The sequence below is a fragment of the Cebidichthys violaceus genome, unplaced genomic scaffold (assembly GCF_023349555.1).
Source record: "Cebidichthys violaceus isolate CVI_PGR_0920_01 unplaced genomic scaffold, fCebVio1.0.p SCAF_12, whole genome shotgun sequence".
Classification (NCBI taxonomy): Eukaryota; Metazoa; Chordata; class Actinopteri; order Perciformes; family Stichaeidae; genus Cebidichthys; species Cebidichthys violaceus.
The window spans coordinates 3,893,287-3,917,997 of NW_027176285.1; the positions used below are offsets into that span (position 1 = coordinate 3,893,287).

Sequence of the window (24,711 nt, forward strand, 5' to 3'; positions counted from 1 at the left end):
AGTAAATCTGTTTTTCCAAAAATTTGCCCAGAGCTTGTGAAATAAGTGGTGACTGAAAGGGAAAATCCACATGAAGATTTTCCATTCAGTGATATCTTTTTTTATAAAATTGGAGATAAGGCTTTTTTATCGTTATGACTAATCCATTCTCTACATGTATCTGCTGAGGGACACCCCACCCTTACTCATTTATAAAAGCTGTTTCCCCTGTAGATCTCGCACAGAGATACAGTAAGCTCTGTGCATTTCTTTCATACAACTTGGTGATGCATACCAACCTAGCAGGCTCATGTTTTTTGGCTGAACAACCAGTTCCTTGTCACTTGAGACCTCATGCGTTCTCTTTGTCTTCCTTATTATTTGAAACCACAGACATCTGACAAATGAGTAGTGCTAAAGTGGTGTACTGTGTATCCAACAAATAAGGAGTGTGCAGTGGCTGTATGTTCCCTTGTGAAGGTGGAGGCAGTTGATCTTCTCTATTTTCAAGTTTGAGTTTTTTTTGTTTTTTACCAAATAAGAAAATAGTTTTGACAATAGTCAAAGCAGCTAGGTTGCAGATGTTTTGCTTTCAGTACAGTTCAGACCTCATCAAATTAGCACCCTGAGTTTACGTCATCAGAAACCCCATCTAATTGTATGGTTGCTCCACCAGTTCCACTTATTTACCAATGGATTGCTATTGTTATCCAGCTGCCAGGGCGATGATTTCCTTTTTTAAATTCTAATTTGATTAAAATCATATTTTACATAATTTAGTTGTTGTGGTAATTACAAAGTGCTCGGAAAAGTCAGAGGGTGTTAAAGGCAACATTAGCAGCTGAATGGCATCACCAAGGAAACCTCCTTGTTACCAGGTAAAACAGGTGAAGAAACCGTCCAATCAGAAGGCTTTATGGTAAGGAGGAAGTTAAGGAGGAGCTCCCTTTTAAAGCAGGAGCTGCTGCTTTATAATCCATTGCCAGACGTTTGGATGTAGGATCTGCATTCAGGTAATATCTGTAGAACCTTCCTGACCTGCTTGTTCTACAAGAATGCTTTTTTCATTCCTTCTATAGTTGTCTACCGTTCTTATCAGTTTCATAAGTCAAACATGTGAAGGCCACGGTGCTGTGCATTTGTGGAAGTCTTTTTTTCTTTTTTTGTAATTGCTCTCCACGATTTTATCTCAAAACAGGACCACTATGTTAAGAGACAGTCGCAGTCGTTTGATGTCAGCTTTCTTCACGCCCGGGTTGTCTGTCTCCTTGCTTTGTCTCTTGACCACAGGTAACAATACAGACACACAAGTACATCAATACAAGCACACACATACAGAAACAGTGTCTGCTCTCTATCTTATCAACTATTTTGTGACATGTTGTTGAATAAAGCATCTTTCTTGATATGCTCATTGAGACCCTCATGGCTGGATTCTTTTGAACGCTGCTGATCCATAGGCCTCACTGATGTAAGCTCCCCCTGAGCCTCAAGATGACTCTCTAATGTTTCAGGGATTTGAGCTCATGTGGTTTTTTTCTTCTTAAATAGGGCTCTTAAAAAACTCAGCTCCAGATCTCAAATACATATCTACTTTTAAAAATATATAAAGTAATAAGAAGGGAATATTTTTCCATTAATTTGTACATTAAAGATGTCTTTGTAATATTGAGACACTAGCAAGAGTATTGAAAAATGACCCGACTGGAAAACCCAGCCTAGTGTTGCCATTAACTCTTTTCCAATGCAAGTAGTTCACCAGGTCCAAATGTCTCCAAATCTAGCGAGAAAGTCACCAAGTTGGCAACACTGACAGCCCGTCCCTTCAGTCCTCCCTCCAAAGCAACTCCCCCACCGTTAAAAACATGGCTATTGTTAGTTCTCACAGCTGTCAAGTTAGCAGCTTGTGGAAGACTCCGGTGATGCGCAATGAGCGTACGGTCACAGTGCGGGCCGATAGGTAGGTAGGTGACGGTTAGCCCATAACAATCACTTCATTCATGCCGAATGAATAGATTGGACGTGTTTATTACAGTCCTGGGACAGCCTCAGATACCAGATGTTTTTCTTTTGTTCTTGTGAGAGCACTTGGATTATTGTTGTCAGGATGTAATGATAATGTCAACAAATATATCACTGTTTTGAAGAAGATTACCAATCCTAGCTTTAATACAAACATGTAACAGTTGGAATAACTGAATATGCAAATTCCTGAACACCATAATTATTTCCTCCAGGCCACATACTCTTGAAAAGCCATTGTGAGTCTAATTCGAGCTTTCTTGAATTAAAATGAAGAATACAAAACAAACCTTAAGGGAGCAGTAATTAACATTCTGAACATTAATACAGCAGCAAACAATTATAACACACACAGAGGGAGAATGATTTCAAGGCTTTTTAAATATGTCTCTATGCTCCAAATTGAAAAATGTAATCCGGAAATGAGGTAATTCATTGCTCTCCATCCCAATGGAGCCCCTACAAGATGTGATAAAAGATCTTGTGGAAAAACATTAAAACCTGTATACTGTTTGGTTCATACCTGACCTCGAGCACTGCTTAATGAGCTTTATTGTAACTACAATATGCAATTTGTCCGTTTTTATATATATATATATATATATATATATATATATCTGTGTGACATTTGGTTGCAACTATTTATATTTGTGTGTCTTTCTTTGCCAGACCTTTCTCTGAGAGAAGAATCTGAATTAATATTAAACTTGAAACTGTGGCTCCATGAGCGTGGAAAAAGGCTCGCTGGATAAGAAAACATATGAGGACTTTGAGGATTACAATAAGGGATTTAGAAACAACAAATATGTTTCTTGGATTTCAAGACTTGTCTGAATTTCTTCAGAATTGAAATGTGCGCGAGGGATGCAGGTGACATCCACAGGCCCACAGACCATCCAAAAGGCAGAGGGAGAGAGCGTGAGTTTGGGCTGCCGTTACACACCGAGCCCTTTTGACACCGGAGAACTTGACATAGAATGGACTGCGGTCAGTCCAGACAACGCGCAGAAAGATCAGATGGTAAGACGCAGAATGAGAATGCCGCAGATTGTACTGTCAATGTATAAATATGGTCTGATATATTGAGGTTGTAAAGCAGAATTCATCCTAAGGCAGCTAAAGAACATTAACTTAAAAACAATTCTTTTCTATCTCATGTAGTGTGTTTTTGCCTTTACAATTCTAAATCAGAATTAAGTCCAGGACGCTGCAGTGTGAACAAACTCCTACCACCTTCTTATTTTCACAGGAAGTAGTTGTTTATCCAGTTTGCATTCTAAATTAAATGACTCATTAGTGTTGGAGACTTGAGAGGATTTTGTTTCCCCCACCTCTGCAGCAGACTTCTTTTTTTTTTTAATCACAGTCAATACAAAGATTGAACAGGTCCAGATACGTCCTGCTTAAGACAAGTGACCGGTGCAGACTATTGGTTCAGCAAATGGAAATGCTTTCAAACACTTAAACAGTACAGGTTTTACAAGCTCGTTATTCTAAATGAATCTAAACATTTATCCACTGCAAACTTAAAGCTGTCGCAATCGATCTCGTCTAAAAGACAAGCTGACGAGCATGAAGCCCTGACATATTATCGAACTATAAAGTTGTATGTTAATGTGTTGAAAAACAATTGCCAATTTAAACATCCAGGAGACAGGAAACAGCATTATCGTCCCAATAAGACGCAGGGCAACGTTAGCGTTCATTTGGGGATCTTACAGATCAATGTCACTCCACAACAGTATACATCGTTTTTTATCTCTGCGTTAGTCTCCATGAGCAGAGAATAAGATATTCTTCTTTAATAGGGAGATTTTACTTCTTGCTCAGATCATCACTAACTTCGTCTTTGCGGTGCCAGGCAGGCACCTTTTTAAAAGGCTATTCTGCTAACATTAGCAGCCCCAAGGGACAGTGCTTGCAGTGGGTTTTGTGAGAGCTTGTTTGCTGATACCAGCTGCCTGCTATTGCTGGAAACGAGATTGTTGAGAGTGCAGTGACTGAACCATACAGTCAATTTAAAGCAAAACAATGAGCCAGAATGCATTGAAGACCTCTGTAGAGCTCTGAAGTTGGTGGTGATTCGTGGCGGAAACACTGGTTTACATGAATTAAACTTATTGACTCTTTTGTTTCTATTTTGTTTTCCTTCAGCTCATGTCATACACCAGCGGAACTACATACATCCATGGTAACCACGCTCTTGCGAAAGGGCTAAGCTTTGCTGCTACTGACCCCTCAATGGGGGACGCTTCGATCTCAATCGCTCTGCTGTCACCTGCTCATAGTGCTACCTACCAGTGTAAAGTGAGGAAATCCCCTGGAGTGGACACGCACAAGGTGTCACTGGTGGTATTAGGTGAGACTGGGCATCCTTGGGTTAGCACATGTACCTGGCTACATCATTTATGTCTGTCACTTTTGGCAAATACATTACTGTTTAGTTGTAAGGAGAAGGCAGCTGCACACATTCAATGTTAACATTTTGAGTTGCCTATATCTTTGAAGGTTGCATTTCCTTTTCCCATGCCAGTATAGATTACATTTACAATTTGCCACAAAGCTAATTCAAATGTCCCTGGTATCAGGCATGTTTGATCTTTTCAGACTACCACTCCATTACCACAAAGAAGTGTATCCATTAGTGTATCCGTTTGTGGAGGTCAGTGTTGTTCAAGGACACATGGATGTCAGTGAGAACGAAGAGAATTGCTCTCTCAGTGTCTGCTGTTATCAAAGGCTGTTACCAGTCAGATATGATTCCTTAAAAAGAAACAATCCTTCACTTGATGAGATGTTGCACCATAAATTCAGGTCAAATTGAACAATTTTCAAATTCCTAGTGCGTAATAATAAAATATTCTTGCTATGTGAGAATGTTGTCTTTTGAGCAGCACGACACAAACAACACATCATAAACAAGCATCACCTCTCTTGACCATTTTTACACCTTTTAAAAAAAAACACACACACACAAAATTAATTTCTATAGCCTAATATCACAAAATTGATACAGGGAAAATAAAGGAAGAAACCTTGAGGAGAACAACTGAGGATGGGATCCCTCTCCCAGGATGGGTAGAAGTGTAATAGATGTCAATGAATAACATAATAAAATCACAACATTGTCAATCCATATGACAGAAACAATACATATAATGAGAGTAGTAATGCGACATGCACAGCCACGGTCCCAAACCTGCGAGGTGAGAAAGCACAAGTGGAAGCTAGCTTGGCAGCTGAAGGCTTTGGCTCCCATTCTTCTTTTGGAGACTCAAAGAACCCCCACTAACCCTGCATTCTGGGAGCACAGTGCTCTAGTGGGGTGAAAGGGTACTACACGCTCTTTAAGATATGATGGTGACTGACCATTAAGGGTAGGTGAGGAGAAGGATTTTAAATTGTAATCTGGATTTTATAGGGAGCCGGTGCAGAGAAACTAATACGCGAGTAATGTGATCTCTTTTCCTAGTTCTCGTCATTACAAGTACTGCAGCATTCTGGATCAAAAAGAGAGAGTCTAGAGACACTTATTAGACCAGCCTGATCATAAGGAATTGCAAAAATCTAGTCTAAAAGTAACAAATGCATGGACACATTTTTCTGTATTGTTTTGAGACAGAATGGGCCCTGGTTTTTGCAATGTGACATAGGTGAAAAAGGGCAGTCCTTGAAGTTTGTTTTATATGGGAGTTAAAGGACATGATCCTGACCAAAGATAACTCAGATATTGTTTATGGTGGTGCTGGAGGACAGGGCAATGCCATCTTGAGAAACCACACTGTTAGATAACTGATGTCGGAGGTGTTCGGGGCCAAGTACAATAACTTCTGTTTTGTCATTTTTTAACACCAGGAAGTTGCAGGTTATCCAGTTTTTTATGTCCTGAAGACATGCTTGGAGTGTAGCTAACTGGTTGGTTTAAACTGGCTTGATCGATGGATATAATTGGGTATCATCTGCATAACAATGAAAGTTTATGGATCATTTCTCATAACAATTACCTCAAAGAAGCATATATAGAATTGGTCCAAGCACAGAACATTGTGGAACTACGTGACTTACTTTGGCACACATAGAGGATTAATCATTTGAATGTACAAACTGGGATTGATCTGACAAATAGGACTCAACCCAGCTTTATGTGGTTCATTTTAATGACGATTTAATGATCCAGTCTCTCTATTAGGATGCTACCTACTAGGGCTGGGCGGTATGACCAAAAATGTATATCACGGTATTTTGTAAGATTATACCGGTTTCACGGTATATCACAGTATTTTTTTTCCGCGTTAACTCATAAACGCCAAAAATTATTTTATCAAGCATTTAATTATTGAGCGGACATTTTTAACACAAGAACCGGTCGGCAGCTAGCGGTGAACAGCTGTTTGTGTGGCATGTCTTCCTGCTTCCTTTACCTGCATTCCCCTGGGTCCTAAGACCCTCCAAGTACAGCTTCTTATCACCCTCTGTGTATGTACCAACGTACTACTATAACAAATACCACACATATTACACTCTAATCAGCGTTGCATATGTGTCTAACCAAAATACCCCAAAAAAGAAAAAAATTCTATATTTTTTTTGAGTTTTTAAAATGTTTTTGTTTGTAATATGTATAATAAGCATATCATTTAGTTATCGCTACTGATAATTTAACAAACATAAAAACATGACGTAGATAGGTTTGCAGTTTTCAAGGTGTACATTTCAGATTGCATCTATTACACACTTGAAAATAACTCACGTGTTCTGCTGAGGTGAGTAAATTGCTCGTGTTACCACCAGCGGCATCAACAGTGGCTCCAAACTCGCAAAACGTCGGGATTTTTAAAAACCAAAACACAGCTCCTCTGTTGGGCTCAGACTCTATTGGTGCATCTCCGGTCTCTCTTTCTTCCTCTTGCATCGCTCTTTTCTGTTCTTTAAGAAACAGTTAGCAGACTGTTGTGCTAACGGATAGCTACCGAGCTGTACCCAGCATGCTGTTGGGCGGTGACATTTTCTAAATGTACAATTATTGTTACAAATTGTTTATGTGTCACAAACTGTTGTGTGCCATGGTGTTGCCCTGTTAAAGAGCGTTAGTTGTGGGTTATTAATTGTTGTGTTATAAAGTTATAACCATAATGTAGGGTCCCTCTCACTAAATAAGTAACTCCAACCGTAATAATCTACTTGATGAACAATATTTTATACTTCCTGTTGTAGAGAGACAGTAGTTGATATGGCTAAACCGGTATGGCGGATCATATCATATGGGAAATGAAACCCGGAGTACCGTACCGCTCAGCCTTACTACCTAGCATTCACTGTTTCATGTTCAAATGTTTTGACCAAACAATCTTAATCTCATGCTCCATTTTTTAGGTTTTTCTGGAGGTTCTACCTGCGTTCACAGGCTTCATCAGCACATGAGATTGCTTTATCTAGCGATAGAGCTTTGATATGGATAGCTGCGGTCATAATTCTGACCACTGTGATTAAATTAATTAACTGAAGGAAGATGGCTCTAGAAAGGTCTGTTTCCCTGAAACTGATACCGATTGAGATGATGAGACTATCATTCAGAATGACACCTCACTTAGAGCCATTTGTCAGTGTATTCAGTCTTAAAATATGCCAGAGGAGTAAAGTAATTTACTTGATTCTAGTCCAACTCATCTTGTTTGAAGAGCATGAGCAGTAACTGGGGTGGAGGAGGAGCTCACCATGTTGGCAGATTTATGTATTATGATTTTATGACTGGAAACTATATTAAATAACCTCCTACAAAGATGTTTCAGGATATAGCAAATAATTGGCCACATTTAAGAAAACTCTTTCAGGAGTGTGAGAGAATTGTGGAATCTAAATCAAAAGCACGGAATATTGTGTCCCTCAGAATATAGTTTTAAAGGATTTTTTACACTTTTTTTTAGGGCAACTCATTTCTTTCAGATGACCAGTCACAGTTACAGGTTGAAGGAGCTCTGATTACATTGTATTTCTCAGTACAACCTATAAATGATGCAGTGCTGTACGCATGAAACCTTGGCAGTTATTGTTTCCTTTCCAAAACCTGAAGTTCACAAGACTACCACAACGCCTCAAACATGTATTTTTCCTCTTGAAGTTCATCTTACATATGGGCCTGTTTGGATCACATGAAGTGAACTCGTCCTTGATGAAAACTGACAGATGTTGAATGGTAATGTGTAGCAAAGCCTCACATATCCTTCAGACAACCAGAAGCTGTTTTTATCCAAACAGCAAACGAGCCAGCAAGTCATTTAAATGGTCAGGTTCTTTTTATGATCTCGAGGAGGATAAGTGATTCAAAGAACGCATAAATAAATGAATAGTATTCCGTCTTTTATGATATAAATGGTGAACGCACTTAAATGTGTGAAAGGTTGTGGAACTTCAGGTCAGTCTCTCCAAGCGTATCTTGTTATGTCATTTATTTTAACCTAACTAATACCGATTTTTGTCCTCTTTCAACATCCAAACCAGTACAGAACTGTTTCTTCTTTGCCATCTTTAACTCCTCAGGCTTGCAATCTATAAAGATTTTAGATTTTGAATAATATACTGTATACAGTATGTGTAATGTGTAATGAAAAAAGTGTTGGTATCACCCATTTATTTGGTGTAAATCTGTAAAAGCCCAAATCAAAAGCTAGAGATATGAACTGTTTTCAGAGAAAAAGACAAGAATAGAAAGGAATGGCGATTTCCATTTGTTGTTATTGTGATTTCAGTGAACCCGTCTGTGCCTAAGTGTTGGGTGGAAGGAGGGGAGATGGTCGGAGAGGCTGTGTCTCTGCACTGCAAGTCTGAAACAGGCTCCACTCCCTTAAAATACAGGTGGAGGAGAGAAAGTGCAGGCCCATCCCCTGCTGCAAGCACACAGAGTAAGTGTGACCTCTGCTGATGTCATGATGCTACTACAGATCAAGGTGTGTGTGTGTGTGTGTGTGTGTGAGTGCGGGTGAGTGTGTGTGTGTGTGTGTGTGTGTGAGTGCGGGTGAGTGCGTGTGTGTGTGTGTGTGTGTGTGTGTGTGTGTGTGCGTGTGTGTGCGTGTGCGTGTGCGTGTGAGTGCGTGTGAGTGCGTGTGTGTGTGTGTGTGTGTGTGTGTGTGTGTGTGTGTGTGCGTGTGAGTGCGTGTGTGTGTGTGTGTGTGTGTGTGTGTGTGTGTGTGTGCGTGTGAGTGCGTGTGAGTGCGTGTGTGTGTGTGTGTGTGTGTGAGTGCGTGTGAGTGCGTGTGTGTGTGTGCGTGTGTGTGCGTGTGTGTGTGTGTGTGTGAGTGCGGGTGAGTGTGGGTGGGTGTGTGCCTTTCCGTGTGTGCTGCTGTCTGGGCCTTGGGTCAGGTTAAGTATTGAATGCTGTGTGAGGAAAACTCAATGAAAACCCTTGTATTGTTGAGTGTTCAGTGCAGCAGCCTTACATAATTGTGATTAGCCTTGGTGCAATTTTTTCCCTTGGACCTCCGCCCAAACACAATCGCACGCTTGTGCGCACACACACACACACACACACGAGGACACACACAACCACTCCAGACAACTGCAGGGCATACAGCACCACAGACGGCAGCCGAAGCCCCAAATCTATCAACGCTAATTTCAAAAGCCTGGCCTGGACTCAGAGGCCAAGTGTTATCACAGACACAGATTACAGTAGGTGCGCATGTTCCAACATTATGAGAGGTAACAATTACATTGTTATAGATTTCAGTCCCTGATCCCACTCCATAATAACAAAGAGAAACATCTGCTCGTCACTTAAAAGTCCATCCATAAGGGCCTTGTGCGCAGCAAAGTGATTAACATCACTTCCTTTTCGATTGAAATGTACTCTACGCGAGTGCTGCAGGTGGCTGGAGAGAGCTCACCAGGGAGCTCAACGTTACTAGCTGTTAACTTTATTGTTGCACCCTCGATATTTATGCCATTGGTACACCGTGTGCTTGTTATTTATTTTCTAAAATAGAGGAATTTGTCAGTATTCATTCAGATTTTGAAAATCATATGAATATAATAAAAATGCAAGGTGAAAGTATTAAAAATAATTAATGGTTAGCAGCACAACACTCTGTTTAACAATGTATATAACAATGTATATTCTATTTGAGGGACTCAACACAAGACATTTTCCCGAAATGTTGATGACATTTACTGTAAACGCCGTGATTAGTGTCTTCTTGCAGCATGCAGACATAAAAATCTGTGAGCTGCTCTTCTTCTGTTAAAAGATCGTCATAATTTTCGGTGAGAATTTGTAAAAAAAAATCATGAACAACGAGTTTTAAGTATGTATCACTTCAACTATTCTACATGTAGAGAAACCTCCTAGCATCCCTGTCTGATGCATCTTCATTGTATCCCCTTGAATGTACAACACACACACACACACACACACACACACACACACACACACACACACACACACACACGCATGTCTTAATCTGTGTTGGTGGGTGGATGTTTTCTCAGACAGCGTGACTGGAGAGCTGAGAATCACCAATCACTCCCAGAGCTTCGCAGGATTCTACCTTTGTGAGGTTAACAATGCCGTTGGAGCCGAACACTGCCGGATCAACGTGAAAGCAAAGAAACGTAAGAAAACCCGCCTCCACACAGAATGTTCCCGTCCGCATGCATCGCGCATGACGCACACATGCCAGCATGAAAGACCTATTTCATCCTCTCAAGTCTTCTCTTTTTTTTTTTGTAGTTGCGCCTCAATCTCATCATTGCTCCACTTCTCACACACAGGGCTTAAACCACTGTGCTCCGTAACATCAGTTTGCTCTCCTCATTACGTTGTCTAATGATGACAGAATAAGGTCACAGTCAGTGGCAGGAAATCGCTTTATTCACAAAAGACACAAACTTTTTTTTTTTACCATCCGCTCTTCATCTCTGACTCCTGCTGCTGACTCATATAGTCAAACATGAGTAATGCTGAAAATACTCCTTTGCTTTATAGTTCAACAGTCCCTATTTACTTAATTTATTTGTATAAAAATATACGAGAAAATGGCAGCAACAAAAAGCAGGTGGACTCAAGTGACTGATGTGCTTTGTTTAGATGGCCCCGGGTAAAATGTAAAAATGAATCCATGAAGTTCTTCATGAGTAATACCTCTGAACAGCTTTGAAGAAGAATTAAACAGGAGAAATACCTGAGCTGTCTTACGTCACAATAAATCTGGTGACTAAAAGTGCACCAGATGGGAGTACAGAGATATTCAGAGGTATTCAGTATATCTTTATAGAATAAATCATCTCTGGGTTTAGTCTCAAACAATCCATCGGCATTCTGTGGATCCATAAAATGTATTTGTCGTTGTGCCTCATGATCTGTGGAGCAGACCCCTTATGTTACATTTTGCTGAGTCCGTAACTTCTAGTCTAAGTGCCCAGATTTTTGGCTTCGGATAGGGAGTCATTAATTTTTTTAATTTCAATTGCAGAATGCTGTGCTAAACCAGAGGTTCCCACCCTTAGGCCCAAGACCACTAAATGGGTTGCAATATGATTTACTAGATATTATCGAATAACATCACAATTGCTAAACATAATTCACTTTCTTTTTTTTACATTTTCTAGATTTATTTGTGGTATAATTGATCATTTTACCCCTTCAGGCCTTTAAAAACATTTAGATGAAACAATCAGAGTCTGAGGCTTATAAACATGCTGAGAGAATTTATCTCCATACTCTATGTGAGTTTAAGAAAACCCCAACAAAGTAATTAAATAGGATGAAGACATAAAGATGCAAAAACACAAAGCCTTTAAGAAATAGTGACATTTTGAGAAATACACGTATTGGATTTCTTACCAAGAGTTAGATGTGAAGGTGTATATACTGCGCCCTACCAAGAAATAGTCCCGTTACATGTCTGAAGTCTTGTCATCACTGTGAGGTTGCAACCAGCAGAGAATCCGGCAAGTTTGACACATGTAAGAAAAACCTGTAAAATCTTTAAAAGTTTCTGTACCTCTGGAGAGAGCCAGGCTAGGTACTTTCCCTATTCCCAGTCTTTATACTAAACTAAGCTACTTGGCTGCTGGCAATTGCTTCAGACAGATGACAGATGATGGTGGTAGTTATCTTTTTTTGGAAATTAAGCAAATAAGCTTAGTTCCCAAACTGTTCTACGAAACTGCTAAAATCAGGCTGTTTTTCTTGATTCATGAAATCGATTTCATGAAAAGTGGACATTTAACAATACATCGTTTTTGATGTCTTGTAATCTCAGAGAATATCTACATTTTTTTTTCCAGAATATAACCCCCCTCCCATGGCTTCATAATACAAAACATATTTAATTGCCCAACTACGCCGTCGTAGTACTGAGGCGTTGAAGAGACACAAGCCAAATAAAACAGTAATCTCTGCACTTGACAATACAAATAATCTAGTTTGATAGATTCTTCACACTTTGTTCTTTTCTACCACAAAGCTTCTGAGAGAATAATCCTTTGTTATTCATGCTGATTCTACAGCCCCAAACAGAGCAGCAGTTATAGTCGGCACAGTTGTGGGTTCTCTGCTTCTCATCTTCATCCTGCTGGTCTTCATCGGGATCCTGTATTGGAAGTTGAGCAACAGACGTCGCTTTGAGAAGGAGTTCTCCAATGACATCGGCTACTGAACAGTACAGCGGAGTTAAAGGTGGTGGCAGCTTGACAGTTAGATAAGTAAGATACTGGAGGAAGGGAAGAAATCAAACACACTGTCAAGTTTCTGCCATTGATCAATTTGTAACCAAAAAGTTCCATGATTAGAATATTTTTTGGTTGAGTAGTTTTGTCAGCTCTGTTTATGTTAAAAGTTTAATTTTACATCTATTCTCTTAGTTATGCAAATCTTCGATCTCACATTGTGCGGAACAATTTAATGAAATCCTTTTGATCCGGTTTTATGAACTGATCATCTCCAGGTTTGTTGATGCAAATATAACTGCTCACATTGTAAACAACACAAGTTCCGCTTTGTCCTTCATCTGAAAGTCTAAGTAGAATCTATTAAAAGTTACAGACTCTTTCTTCTTGTCGCTCTTTTCTGTCTTTCTTTAGAGTTGGAAACATGAGAGGCTGTCATTGTGTCAACAAACACTCTTGGGACTTCCTGTCTTAGATTTGCAGCATTTATATACAATTCATTGAATCTCATAGAAAAGTGACATTTCAGAATTCCTCTTCATGACTTTAAAAAGACTTTCCTGGGTACAGCTATTGTAAGTCTAGTTAATTACCAGTCGTGACAGAATGTGGCTGGTATTGTTTCCACCTTGTAATTCTGTGTGTATGCGTTTGTGTGTGTACTCGTGGCAAAATGTGGTCCTGGAGACACATATTGTACTAGCACAGAAATGGTTTTGAGTACTTTGCCAGGTGTTGTCTGTTTTTGTCAAAGCAATAGCGTCACAAACTGTGCAAAATACAGGTAGTTGAGATCAAGATGAAGGCCGAAGTAGGGGTATAGGAAGTACGGAATAATTGTTTATGGCTTAAACAATCTGTATACATGGGCAATATTAGAATTATATTTTTGTAACATGGTAATAAAGGGCCAAAATCAAAAGGGTAATGATCGGAAAACACATAATTTTGGTAACAATATAACCATATTGTTACCAAAACAATACAATTGTTAAATCAGTGCAATATTTGGATTCAAAATGGTAATATGGTGAGATTATTGGGGCAATAATCTGATAATAATGAGGTATAATAGGTTGATGTTTTCAAAATATTTTAGGCCACTATCAGTGTAATACCTTCAAAATCACATGAAAATTTGTGGAAATCAAAATTGGTAAATACCATGTTACAATGCTAAAATTCGTCCTCCCTCATGTTCCAAACATTTCTTTTTATTTGAAGACAATACTGTAAAAATGTGGGAAATACTCCTATTTACTCTCTTACAGCAAGTTAGATAAGATGCTGTAAGTATCATATCTGCCCATTAAATATGAATCTACAGGCAGGAGACGGACAGCTTAGTGTAGCATAAAGGCTGGAAACAGGAAAACACTTAGCACAGCAACATCTTCCTACCCGCACTGACAACATGACGTTGTATTGGGGTGATGTGCCTGACAATTGTTTTGCTCTGAGCAGTGACAGGGCAACCAGCAGAGACTCCAGAAGTTGCTGTGCCTGGGGAAGAATTGTTCTGACTCTCAATCCCTGTAGAACGGCATGTTGTTGTTTTTACGCTACGTTTTTTATAGAAAGTTGAAGATGAAATATGTGTTTATTAGTAAGCTCTAAGGGTGCTGGAAGGTGCTTTTTTGTACCACTGGATAGAGCACGGCTAGATGGTTTCCCCTTACAAGTCTTTTTGCTTAGCTATCCAGCTGCTGTCTGTTAGCAAAGAGTGGTATCAATCTCCTCACCTTACCGAAAATGTCGAACTGTTGGTTGATTGATCTTGTTGTATCAGAAGATAACATGACAACATGTAACAACTTTGTACTTTTCCTCTCAGCTTTCCCATCCTGCACATGATGAAAATATTTTAACATATCTTTAAACTCTCTTTCCTTTGGCTGAATGTCAAGGTTTTGCCTTACGTGCTCAAGTTTAGTCCAGTATCGTCATGATACATGTCAAGAATGATTGGAAATGACACCCAGAACCAATTACACTTTTAAAAAACAAGGCTGAGAAGTGATGGAGACAGGCTTCAAAGGAGGTTACTTTGAAGCCTGTCTTGATTTTAAATGTATGTGTAGAAGGTGATCCGTGCACGACCAAGGACAGGGGAGCTCTGCAGCAAGAGAAAAGTGCCCAGTTTCTCATTTGTCCCCATCTACCGAGCATCAGTGATATTGGTAAGGTGATGTGCCTGTTCAGAGCCCAAAGGATACTAAAGGAGAATACCCACCACAGAAACGGCACGTTCACCCTGCTCCTGTCTCCTGCGCTTCTCTCCTCAGGCTGTGAGACTCCTCAACTCCTCCCCCACACTGCACCATGAACAAATTGTTTTGTTGTTCTTGTGTAGCATAAAGGGACTACAACTTGCATTTTGTTGCGACACCCAGTGTTGAAGAATGACAATAAATGAACCACGATGTTTGAAACTTGAAAATGAAACATTGGATCTTCCCCAATAGCACTCATATATTTGCATTGCTTTTCACAATTAACAATGTTTACATCCATAAACAGTAGAAGCCTAACACCAGGTCTGCTACCACACAAGTATGTTTTTATGGCAAGAGAAAAAAAAAAAATATATATATATATATATATATATTTATATAATATATATAATTTGTATATATATTATTTATTAGAGGAAGGCAGGCAGCACAGTTTGACCCGTGCCCTGTGAATATATACAGGCATTTATATAATTATTTTTTTTACAGATGAATATTCGGTCAAGGCCACCTCCAAATGTAACAGTCCACTTGGTTGGTTGAGGTAATTTTATCGTGAAATAAAAAATATTCTGTAAAACTCACCGGTTCTTGGTGGGAAAGCAAGGCCAGTACATCCACAAATCACCTTTCAAACACAGACTGTTCAGGATGCTTTACGTAAGGCAAAGGCATTTAAAAACACTTTTACTGTAAGAACAGAATTAGATAAATGAAAGTAATAACATACAATAATTATTGGCATGATATACATATTTTTTATTCAGTAACATATTGCTGCTTAGACATCTCAATCTGTTTATGGTTTGGTTTGGTAAGAAAAAATAAATCAGTCATAAGAACAAGAGATTTTTTTAGGGATGGCAATGTCAGTCATTCGAAATATACTTCGACAATTGAGCGTTAATCATTCTCTTTGTAAGCTGATGTTAGCATTTAGCTCAAAGCCCAGCTGCACCTATAGCCTCACAGAGCTGTTAGCATGTCTGCAGACTCTTGTTATTTTAGATTTAAAAGAGGATAAAGTTTGGACAACATCATCATTCCATCTCATGCATTATAGAGAAATACTTTACCAGTGGCCATTTAAATGTGACCATTTAAATGCTTTTTTTTTGTATTTCTATTCTTTTAGTCGAGATTCCTCTCCTGTGCTGGAACAATGCAAACTGTGTTACTAGTTGAAAAAAGCAGAACTCGAACTGATGGTCCTGGTTTAGGTTCAAACTGTTTGAACCATGGCATACAGTATAAAGCAAGTCCAGAAACTCCGATTATGCTGTTATCTTGTCATTGTCATGTATCACAGTGTGTTTCAGAGTTTGATAGAACAAACACTAGATTCCCAGGCGACAGCCAACTATGTTGAAATGTTGAAAACAGAAAGCAGAATGCAGAAAGCAGAATGTAGAATGCAGAAAGCAGAATGCAGAATGCAGAAAGCAGAATGCAGAATGTAGAATTTACAAATGTAGAAAGCAGAAAGCAGAATGTAGAATGCAGAATGTAGAATGCAGAAAGCAGAATGTAGAATGCAGAAAGCAGAATGTAGAATGCAGAAAGCAGAATGCAGAGTGTAGAATGCAGAATGTAGAATGCAGAAAGCAGAAAGCAGAATGTAGAATGCAGAAAGCAGAATGCAGAATGTAGAATGCAGAATGCAGAAAGCAGAATGCAGAAAGCAGAATGCAGAATGTAGAATGCAGAAAGCAGAAAGCAGAATGTAGAATGCAGAAAGCAGAATGCAGAATGTAGAATGCAGAAAGCAGAATGTAGAGTGTAGAATGCAGAAAGCAGAATGCAGAAAGCAGAATGTAGAATGCAGAAAGCAGAATGCAGAGTGTAGAAAGCAGAATGTAGAAAGCAGAATGTAGAATGCAGAATGTAGAATGCAGAAAGCAGAATGTAGAATGCAGAAAGCAGAATGCAGAAAGCAGAATGTAGAATGCAGAATGTAGAAAGCAGAATGTAGAATGTAGAATGCAGAATGCAGAAAGCAGAATGTAGAATGCAGAAAGCAGAATGCAGAAAGCAGAATGTAGAATGTAGAATGCAGAATGCAGAAAGCAGAATGTAGAATGCAGAAAGCAGAATGCAGAATGTAGAATGCAGAAAGCAGAATGTAGAAAGCAGAATGCAGAATGCAGAATGCAGAATGCAGAATGTAGAATGCAGAATGTAGAATGTAGAATGCAGAATGTAGAATGCAGAAAGCAGAATGTAGAATGCAGAAAGCAGAATTTAGAGTGTAGAATGTAGAATGCATAAAGCAGAATGTAGAATGCATAAAGCAGAATGCAGAAAGCAGAAAGCAGAAAGCAGAATGCAGAAAGCAGAATGCAGAAAGCAGAATGCAGAAAGCAGAATGCAGAATGCAGAAAGCAGAAAGCAGAATGCAGAATGCAGAATGCAGAAAGCAGAAAGCAGAATGCAGAAAGCAGAATGCAGAATGCAGAAAGCAGAATGCAGAAAGCAGAAAGCAGAATGTAGAATGCAGAAAGCAGAAAGCAGAATGCAGAATGCAGAATGCAGAAAGCAGAATGTAGAATGCAGAAAGCAGAAAGCAGAATGCAGAATGCAGAAAGCAGAAAGCAGAATGCAGAATGCAGAATGCAGAAAGCAGAATGCAGAATGTGGAGCTCCTCCAGGTTTGATGTTCCTCAGCTGACCTCCTGTCCTGACACCTCTGACGGGACTTCTCCTTTTGCATTCAAACAGTTACAACAGTTTAGATGTTGAGGGAGCAGTGTCAGTGTGGGAGGACAGTGTTGTGTACAAGAGAGCCACTTCAAACCACAATCCTTCTCCATATCTGTGACATAGAGGAGTTCAACTCTCTTCACATAAAGATGGCATCATAGTGAAGAGCTCATTGGAGAGGCACAGGCAGTTATCATTTGCTCCATGACAACAATAGTTTCTCTCACGTCTGTCAGTTACTTGTGTTCAACACTGCAGCTTGAAAGGGGGATTCAAAAGTTCAGAGATGAGTCATGCACAGTATCAACTCTGTTCATGCACTGAATCCTCTGCATTCAAAAAATAAAGGACTCCTACTCTGCATCAGTGGATTAGCAATTTGAATACTGTATATAAAAACAAACTGAAAGGCAAACGGATGGACAAACTGATATAATAATAATGAGATAATGTATGTCAGTGTATTGTAAATATAATATACAATGTAATATCAAGAGCTTTTATCTTATTGTAGAGGGCATTTTACAAATTGACAGATCACCTCTATTTAAACAAATGTCACAATCCACACCAATTCCACCAACTCAGACCACAGTGATTGTGTGTGTGGTCTCAGGAGCACCTAGGTGGAATTTGTTTCCATCTGGAAGACATATAAAATATGTATGAGTTTAAGGATGAACTGATTGTTGGGCAATGGTCACTGTGACCTTAGAAAACATGTTGTTGGCCATAACTCAAGATTTCATATACCGACTATGACTATTTCAACCAAATGTCTAATGAGATAAAATTATAAAGAAATGACATACATACTGAAAAATGTTCTTTAAACAGTTATGACATATTATACTATTGATTTCATATGACATTTTAAAGACATATTTTATGACATTTTATTTATTCATGACATTTTGGTATGACATAGTATACTATGGTATCAATTAATGACTTTTTCATGACATACCATAATATGACATTTTAATGACATACTTTTTAAAGAAAGACATACTATACTATAACTTTGTATGATTATTTCCAACATATTATACTATGACTTTTTCTAGATACAGTATTAAGACTTTTATTGACTTTTACATCACACTCTATGATGAAGTTTTTTAGATACTATAATATAACTTTTTCTGACGTTTTCGACATTCTACATTATGATTATTCTTAAAACTTTTTTCAATGTTTCTATATATTTACTTTTTTATGGATTTTTTAAACACACTGTACTTAAAGTCATTACTTTTCGTTTTAATGACTTTTGTGACTAAAACAACACAACTATGAAACTATATTAGGACTTTTTATGCTTTTTAAGACATACTGTACAATTACTTTTTTCGACAAATTATACTAGGACTTTTTTCAGTTAGTGCAACATACAATACTATGGCTTTTTTCGACATCCTATAACTTTTTTAGACGTACAGTACTGTGACTTTTTCTAATTTTTTTTCAACATACTATGAATTTTTTTTGACATACTATATACGATACGATGACCTTTTTCAGTTTGTACAACATACTATAAGATGACCTTTTACGACATATGACTTTTTTAGATGTAAGATACTACGACTTTTTTCGATATACTATTACTTTTACACTTTTTACAACCTGCTATAGTATTACTTTTTTTCAACATACTATACTGTGACTTTTTATGACTTTTGTCCACATACTATACTTTGAATTTTTTCCTTTTTTTCCACATACTATACTATGAATTCTTTTCACTTTTTTCCGACATACTATTGTATGACTTTTTTGAAATACTATTGTCACAGCCCGGATCAGAGACTGACAACTGAGCTGGCTGCTAAGAAGAAGCAATTTACTTTCAACATATGTAACATAAGTAAAACAATGTCATGTATAAGTATCAGTTGTCAATAGTGAAGTGTATGTATAGATGTGTGGCAGCGTGTAAAAAGGAACAGAACTCAAACATAAACCAGAGCAACTGTGTCATGCCGGTGACACAAAGGATCTTCCCCCAGAGAGACCAATGAAGGAGTATTGAAGGCCGGAGCAGACTCACCGGCTCAGGTGTGTCCCGTACAGCTGATGACCCTCCATTCAGCATCTGCAACAGACAACCACGTGCACAACAACAGGGACACCTAGTGTATGGCAGCTGGAGGTTCGTCACACTATACTACGACTTGTATCACTTTTTTCAACATACTATACTATGACTTTTATATACATTTTTACACATACTAAACTTTTTTCGACATAATATGCAATTCTTTTTTTACTTTTTTGTTCATACTATTTTATGACCTTTTTGACATACTATACTGTGACTTTTCTATGAACTTTTTTCACAAACTATGTTTTGACTTTTTATACTTTTTAAAGACTAACTATACTATGACTTTTTATAATGTAGTTTTTTCATTTTGGGCCTTTTTTGATCATACAATAGTATGACTTTTTCTGACCTTTTCCCAGTTTCCAGTTTCCAGTTTAAAATGTTCAACAAGCTACACTGAGTTATTTCAACATAGTATACTCAAACTAACTACTACTACTAAACTAGTTATACTATGCCCTTATGTGAATTTTATAGACATACTATTTAATTGCTTTTTTTGACACACTCTGCTTTAACATTTAAGACAGATTATACTACATTGTCAAGATTTTTTTTTGCCACACTATGTATTGCCTTTTTTCAAATACTAGAAGATGACTTGGACTTACGATACTATGATATCGTGTGTCTCTTTTTGGAGATCCATCCATCCATTTTCTTCCGCTTCTCCGGGCCGGGCCGGGCCGGGCCGGGCCGTGGGGGCAGCTGACTTTGGAGGGCATTCCAGACTTCACTCATCCCAGCAACACTTTTTATACCTTTTTTTTTCAGAGATACTATACAATGACTTTATATTAATTGCAAGACATATTATTCTATGACTTTTTTCTTAATTATTCAACGTGCTGTTTTATCACTTTCTTAAATTCTTAAATGCCTTTTCTGAACATACTACACTTTGACCTTTAGAAGTTGATTGTCACTGTACATCATCTTCAAAATGATTGTTTGAAATTTAAACCCAAAAAAGATTTATTCCATGATATATTGCAACTGGAAATACTCAACTATTCAAAAGAATGTAGACAATGAAGTGCTTGTTTTTTTCTGAGGATGTATTGACAGTTGAAATATCAATAGCCACATGTAATGGGGTTTTGTCCACTACACAAACATTGGCTAGATTCCCTCCCCATCATTGTAGATAACATTGAGTATTCATGTGTGTGTGTGTGTGTGTGTGTGTGTGTGTGTGTGTGTGTCTCACACAGTGGCAGGACCTTTTGTTTCCCTGTGCGGTAAGCCTCTGCTATAACACACATCATAGAGAGTCCAAAGTTTAGAAACTAAACACATCTTCTGCTCCGTAAGTCTTTGTGAACCAACTAGAGCGGACATGCTCAATTCTTGCACTGTACTTCTAAGTGGCTGCATGAGTTAGTTCAAATGATTCTAATAATTTATTCTATTTTATTCTTGGCAAAAATAGTATTCACTTGATAAATTCAACTACTTTCTGCAATTTCCAATTTTTTAGTGCATCATTTCTTATTTTCTTCCATTTTGTGTAATTTGACATTTTCAAACTTTACTTCAAAATATGTAGGTGGAAGATATGAAGGTTAAAGGTAAGGCCATATGAAGAAAGATAGTCAATATACTGTATATCAAATTAAATGCAAACACAATTTTAAATAACCTTTTAAAGCTGACAGGATTAATAACTATCTGAATATCTGCATAATTAGAACAGATAGTTGTCTATTAATCTGTATTCATGGTAAATGGAAACACTGAGCATGGCACCGCCAACAAAATTAAATCACAACATGATTAAGTACATCTCTCTCTAGTCATGTTAATTAGCACATCAATTTTCCATCAAATTAAAAGTCTTCTGACACTGTTTTAATTTTCACCAGCCTGCACATCACCATATTACATACATGGAAAATGATTAACATGGGGGGGGGGGATCCAGTCACCTGACAATCTGTAAAAAAATAAGGCAAAGTACAAAAATCATAACAATTCAACAAACTCCATGCAGACATTAAAACATTGCTGAATTTGGCTTCAAATGATACATGGTCCAGTTCTTGCAACATAAAAAAAAACCTTGGTTCTGTGCAAAAGAAAAGAAAAATCATACAATAAACCCACGATTTAAAAGAGTGAAGTGGTTGTCCAGTGGAATGTCATGATGTTTCCCTTTTGCATCCAGCTGATAGCACCCATTGTCTTGTGATGCCAAGATTGATGTGAACAGTGTATGTGTTGTCGGCTATAAAAGCGTCCGACTGTCTCCGTGAGTCCATCCAATCATCGGTAAAAATAAGTTAAATGCTTCCCCATGTTGTTGTCTAGGTCTCGGGAGGCAAGCCGTCCCCGGTATTTAGTATAAGTGCCTCTCCCCTTCTCGGTGAAGTCCTCTGGATGTGGACGAACTGTCTTTTTGGTGATGGCAATGTTCTTTACTGGCTGATGTTGAGGTTCAGTAAGCAACGACCATTCTTCAAAGGCACCATACTTTACATTGGTCTGTGTGTGTGTCTGTGTGTGTGTGTCTGTGTGTGTGTGTGTGTGTGTGTGTGTGTGCGTGTGTGTGTGTGTGTTTGTGTGGGCCGCACATGGGCACATGCATACATGGAGAAGTAAAACCAGTCAAACAAAGTCCATTCCCTCCACTGGTGTCAGTCCACAAGGCATAACCATGACAACTAAGGCAAAATCTCGCAACATTAAAACAGAGCATCTGTCTTTTTTTTCCTTTATTTTAGTTTTTCTTATCTGATTTCTTGCTGCTGCTAAAATCAACTTCCCCACAATAATCATTAGTAATGATAATAATCTCTATTCAATAAATTATCTATACTGTACAATTATTTCACCTTGCACGGACCTGCAACAAAGGGGAGCCTTTTTCAAGCCATCCACGGTCAGCTTCTTCTGTGTCCTCACTTCAATAAAGCATCTGCAGAGCACACAGAGGCTAACAGCAAGACATTTTTTTTTTCCTCTACCTGTACAGCGATTAAACAGGACACCCTGCCACATAAAAAAAAAATGTACAAACATAAGCAAAGCTGATGCATAATTGAAGATAGAGAAACATGGTAGAAACACTCATTGAAAAATGAGTACCCAGCAAAAACAACAAAAATGTTCTTTTTTTTTTTTTTCCTGGAGAGTTAGTGCGTAATCTCCGCTGAGAGCAGTAGATAGAAGATGGTTCCTGATTTAAAGGGAGCGGTTCAGCAAACATCCAAGCCTCACTGAACTCCTTCTTCATCCACGTACGTTGAGGGAAACCATCCAATCTGAAACACAAGAAAGATTATAGTGTGTCAATGTAAACAAGGGACGTTAATAGAATCCTTTTACATCCGATTCTGCTGCACATGCAGGAAGATACATGTGTGGTAACAGTGAATCCATTGTATGAGCAGCATGAATGTAATGCAATCTGATACAATCCTAACAGTAAGACTCTGAACACTCCACTCGCCCAGAGGATGTGCATTACTTCCAGTTATCAGTGCACAGCTCAGCTGTAACTGCCCTGTCCTAAAAAAACACTTGAAGATTACTAACGCTACTCCAGCTGTTGCTAGGCAACACTGTATCCTACTTGTTGGTATTTATAGAGCAAAAGAATTACATTTAGGAAAAAGAATTCACTCCTCAAAGTCTACATGTTGTTTTGATTTGGGTAAGCAAGGATTTAGGTGATACAACATTTTTGTAACAAATCAAATCTGTAAAATAAAGTTTACTATTGCTGAATCACAAATCAAACAAAAGACAAAACTGAGAAATCCATTCATACCTAGTGTGAAGTGTATCTGTATCCATTATCTGGATAATGACATTTGACCACGCTGCTGTCTTGATTGTGCCAGCATTGAGATTGGATCCTATTAATATTTGGTAGAAGAAGAAACGCTGCTCTGTGGGCTCTGTGGTATTTTCAATACCACGGAATATTTGGACCTTTCAAGTGGCTGGGTGGATTTTTCTGATGATGTGTCCAAATTACAGCGACCAGCTGGGATCCGATATATGTTAGTTAATATATTGTAACTCCAGATTCTGTGAGTATATTCGTAGCCCTGCATCTATTGGGTTCATCCCAGCACATGTGCAGTCATGAAGATTCTTTTCTCTGCACAGGCTTTCCTCGTGTCCGCACGTTTGACGCATAACAGCCGTGCGAACGCCAGTGCAGGTTGAGCCAAAAGGGCTCGCACATCTTAGAGGGCTGCGCCGACACACCGAGGTACAACGCATAACTACGGTTGTATGGCCCTTTAAGAGCGGTCACTATCGGGTTAAGGGTGAAGCTAGTGTAGTTTATGCCACACTGTGACACCAAGGACAACAAGTCGACAACACACAACAGATCACACATGTACATAATCGGCACCAACTGTGCCACGGTTAACACGGTGTCAGCCCTGTGTCTTCACACAGCGCTGCTGCTGCAGAAGAGTGGGGGAGTCAGTTCTGTACCATAAAGAGTACCAGTAATCGCTGATGATCAGATTCTCTCTGAGGAGGGCCATGGGTAAAGGATAAAGCTCTTTGTGGAGCGCGGCCGGACGCCCTGCGGAGGCTCCACGCCAGCCGCCACGTCTGAAGGCGTCACACAGCCGCTTTGACGGAGCGTTAGTTCTGTCATCTGGTCTTTTCTCCGCGTAATATTGACAGTCTCCTATAAACAATATGAATGATATGTTATATATCATATAAATGATCTCATTCTGAATATGATAAAATATAAAATATGCTTCCCACGCACGCTTTTGACTCGTCTCCCCTCTCTCCCTGCTGTTCTCCCAGAGTTTCAATAACCCTGATTCCATTCCCACAAAATCCATCCGCTATATTTATTGAAAATAGCCTCGTGTGATTTTGACTTTCAAATTTAAAACGTACTTATTCCACATATTTTCATTGTCTAAAGAGAGAGCCAGCCCGAAGAGCAGATACACACACACACACACACACACACACACACACACACACACACACACACACACACACACTGAGAGATTAGCT

The 24,711-nt window shown here is 38.7% G+C and overlaps 2 protein-coding genes across 9 annotated transcripts in view; one reads left to right on the top strand and one right to left on the bottom strand.

Moving 5' to 3' along the window:
- The first annotated feature begins 1,184 nt into the window (after positions 1–1,184).
- Positions 1,185–12,653, top strand: vsig8a (V-set and immunoglobulin domain containing 8a). Its single transcript, XM_068705632.1, has 6 exons — positions 1,185–1,269; positions 2,846–3,021; positions 4,156–4,360; positions 8,748–8,900; positions 10,483–10,605; positions 12,505–12,653. Exons 1-6 carry the CDS (start codon positions 1,185–1,187, stop codon positions 12,651–12,653), a joined length of 891 nt encoding a protein of 296 aa, XP_068561733.1.
- Positions 12,654–21,488: 8,835 nt separating this feature from the next.
- vav2 (vav 2 guanine nucleotide exchange factor) overlaps positions 21,489–24,711 on the bottom strand; it is a 183,591-nt gene continuing 180,368 nt past the window's right edge. For all 8 annotated transcript variants that reach the window (XM_068705944.1, XM_068705942.1, XM_068705939.1 and 5 more), the window contains one exon: positions 21,489–22,970. In XM_068705944.1, coding sequence (XP_068562045.1) covers positions 22,923–22,970 — 48 coding nt within the window. In that variant the 3' untranslated portion in view covers positions 21,489–22,922. The remainder of the gene's footprint in view (positions 22,971–24,711) is intronic.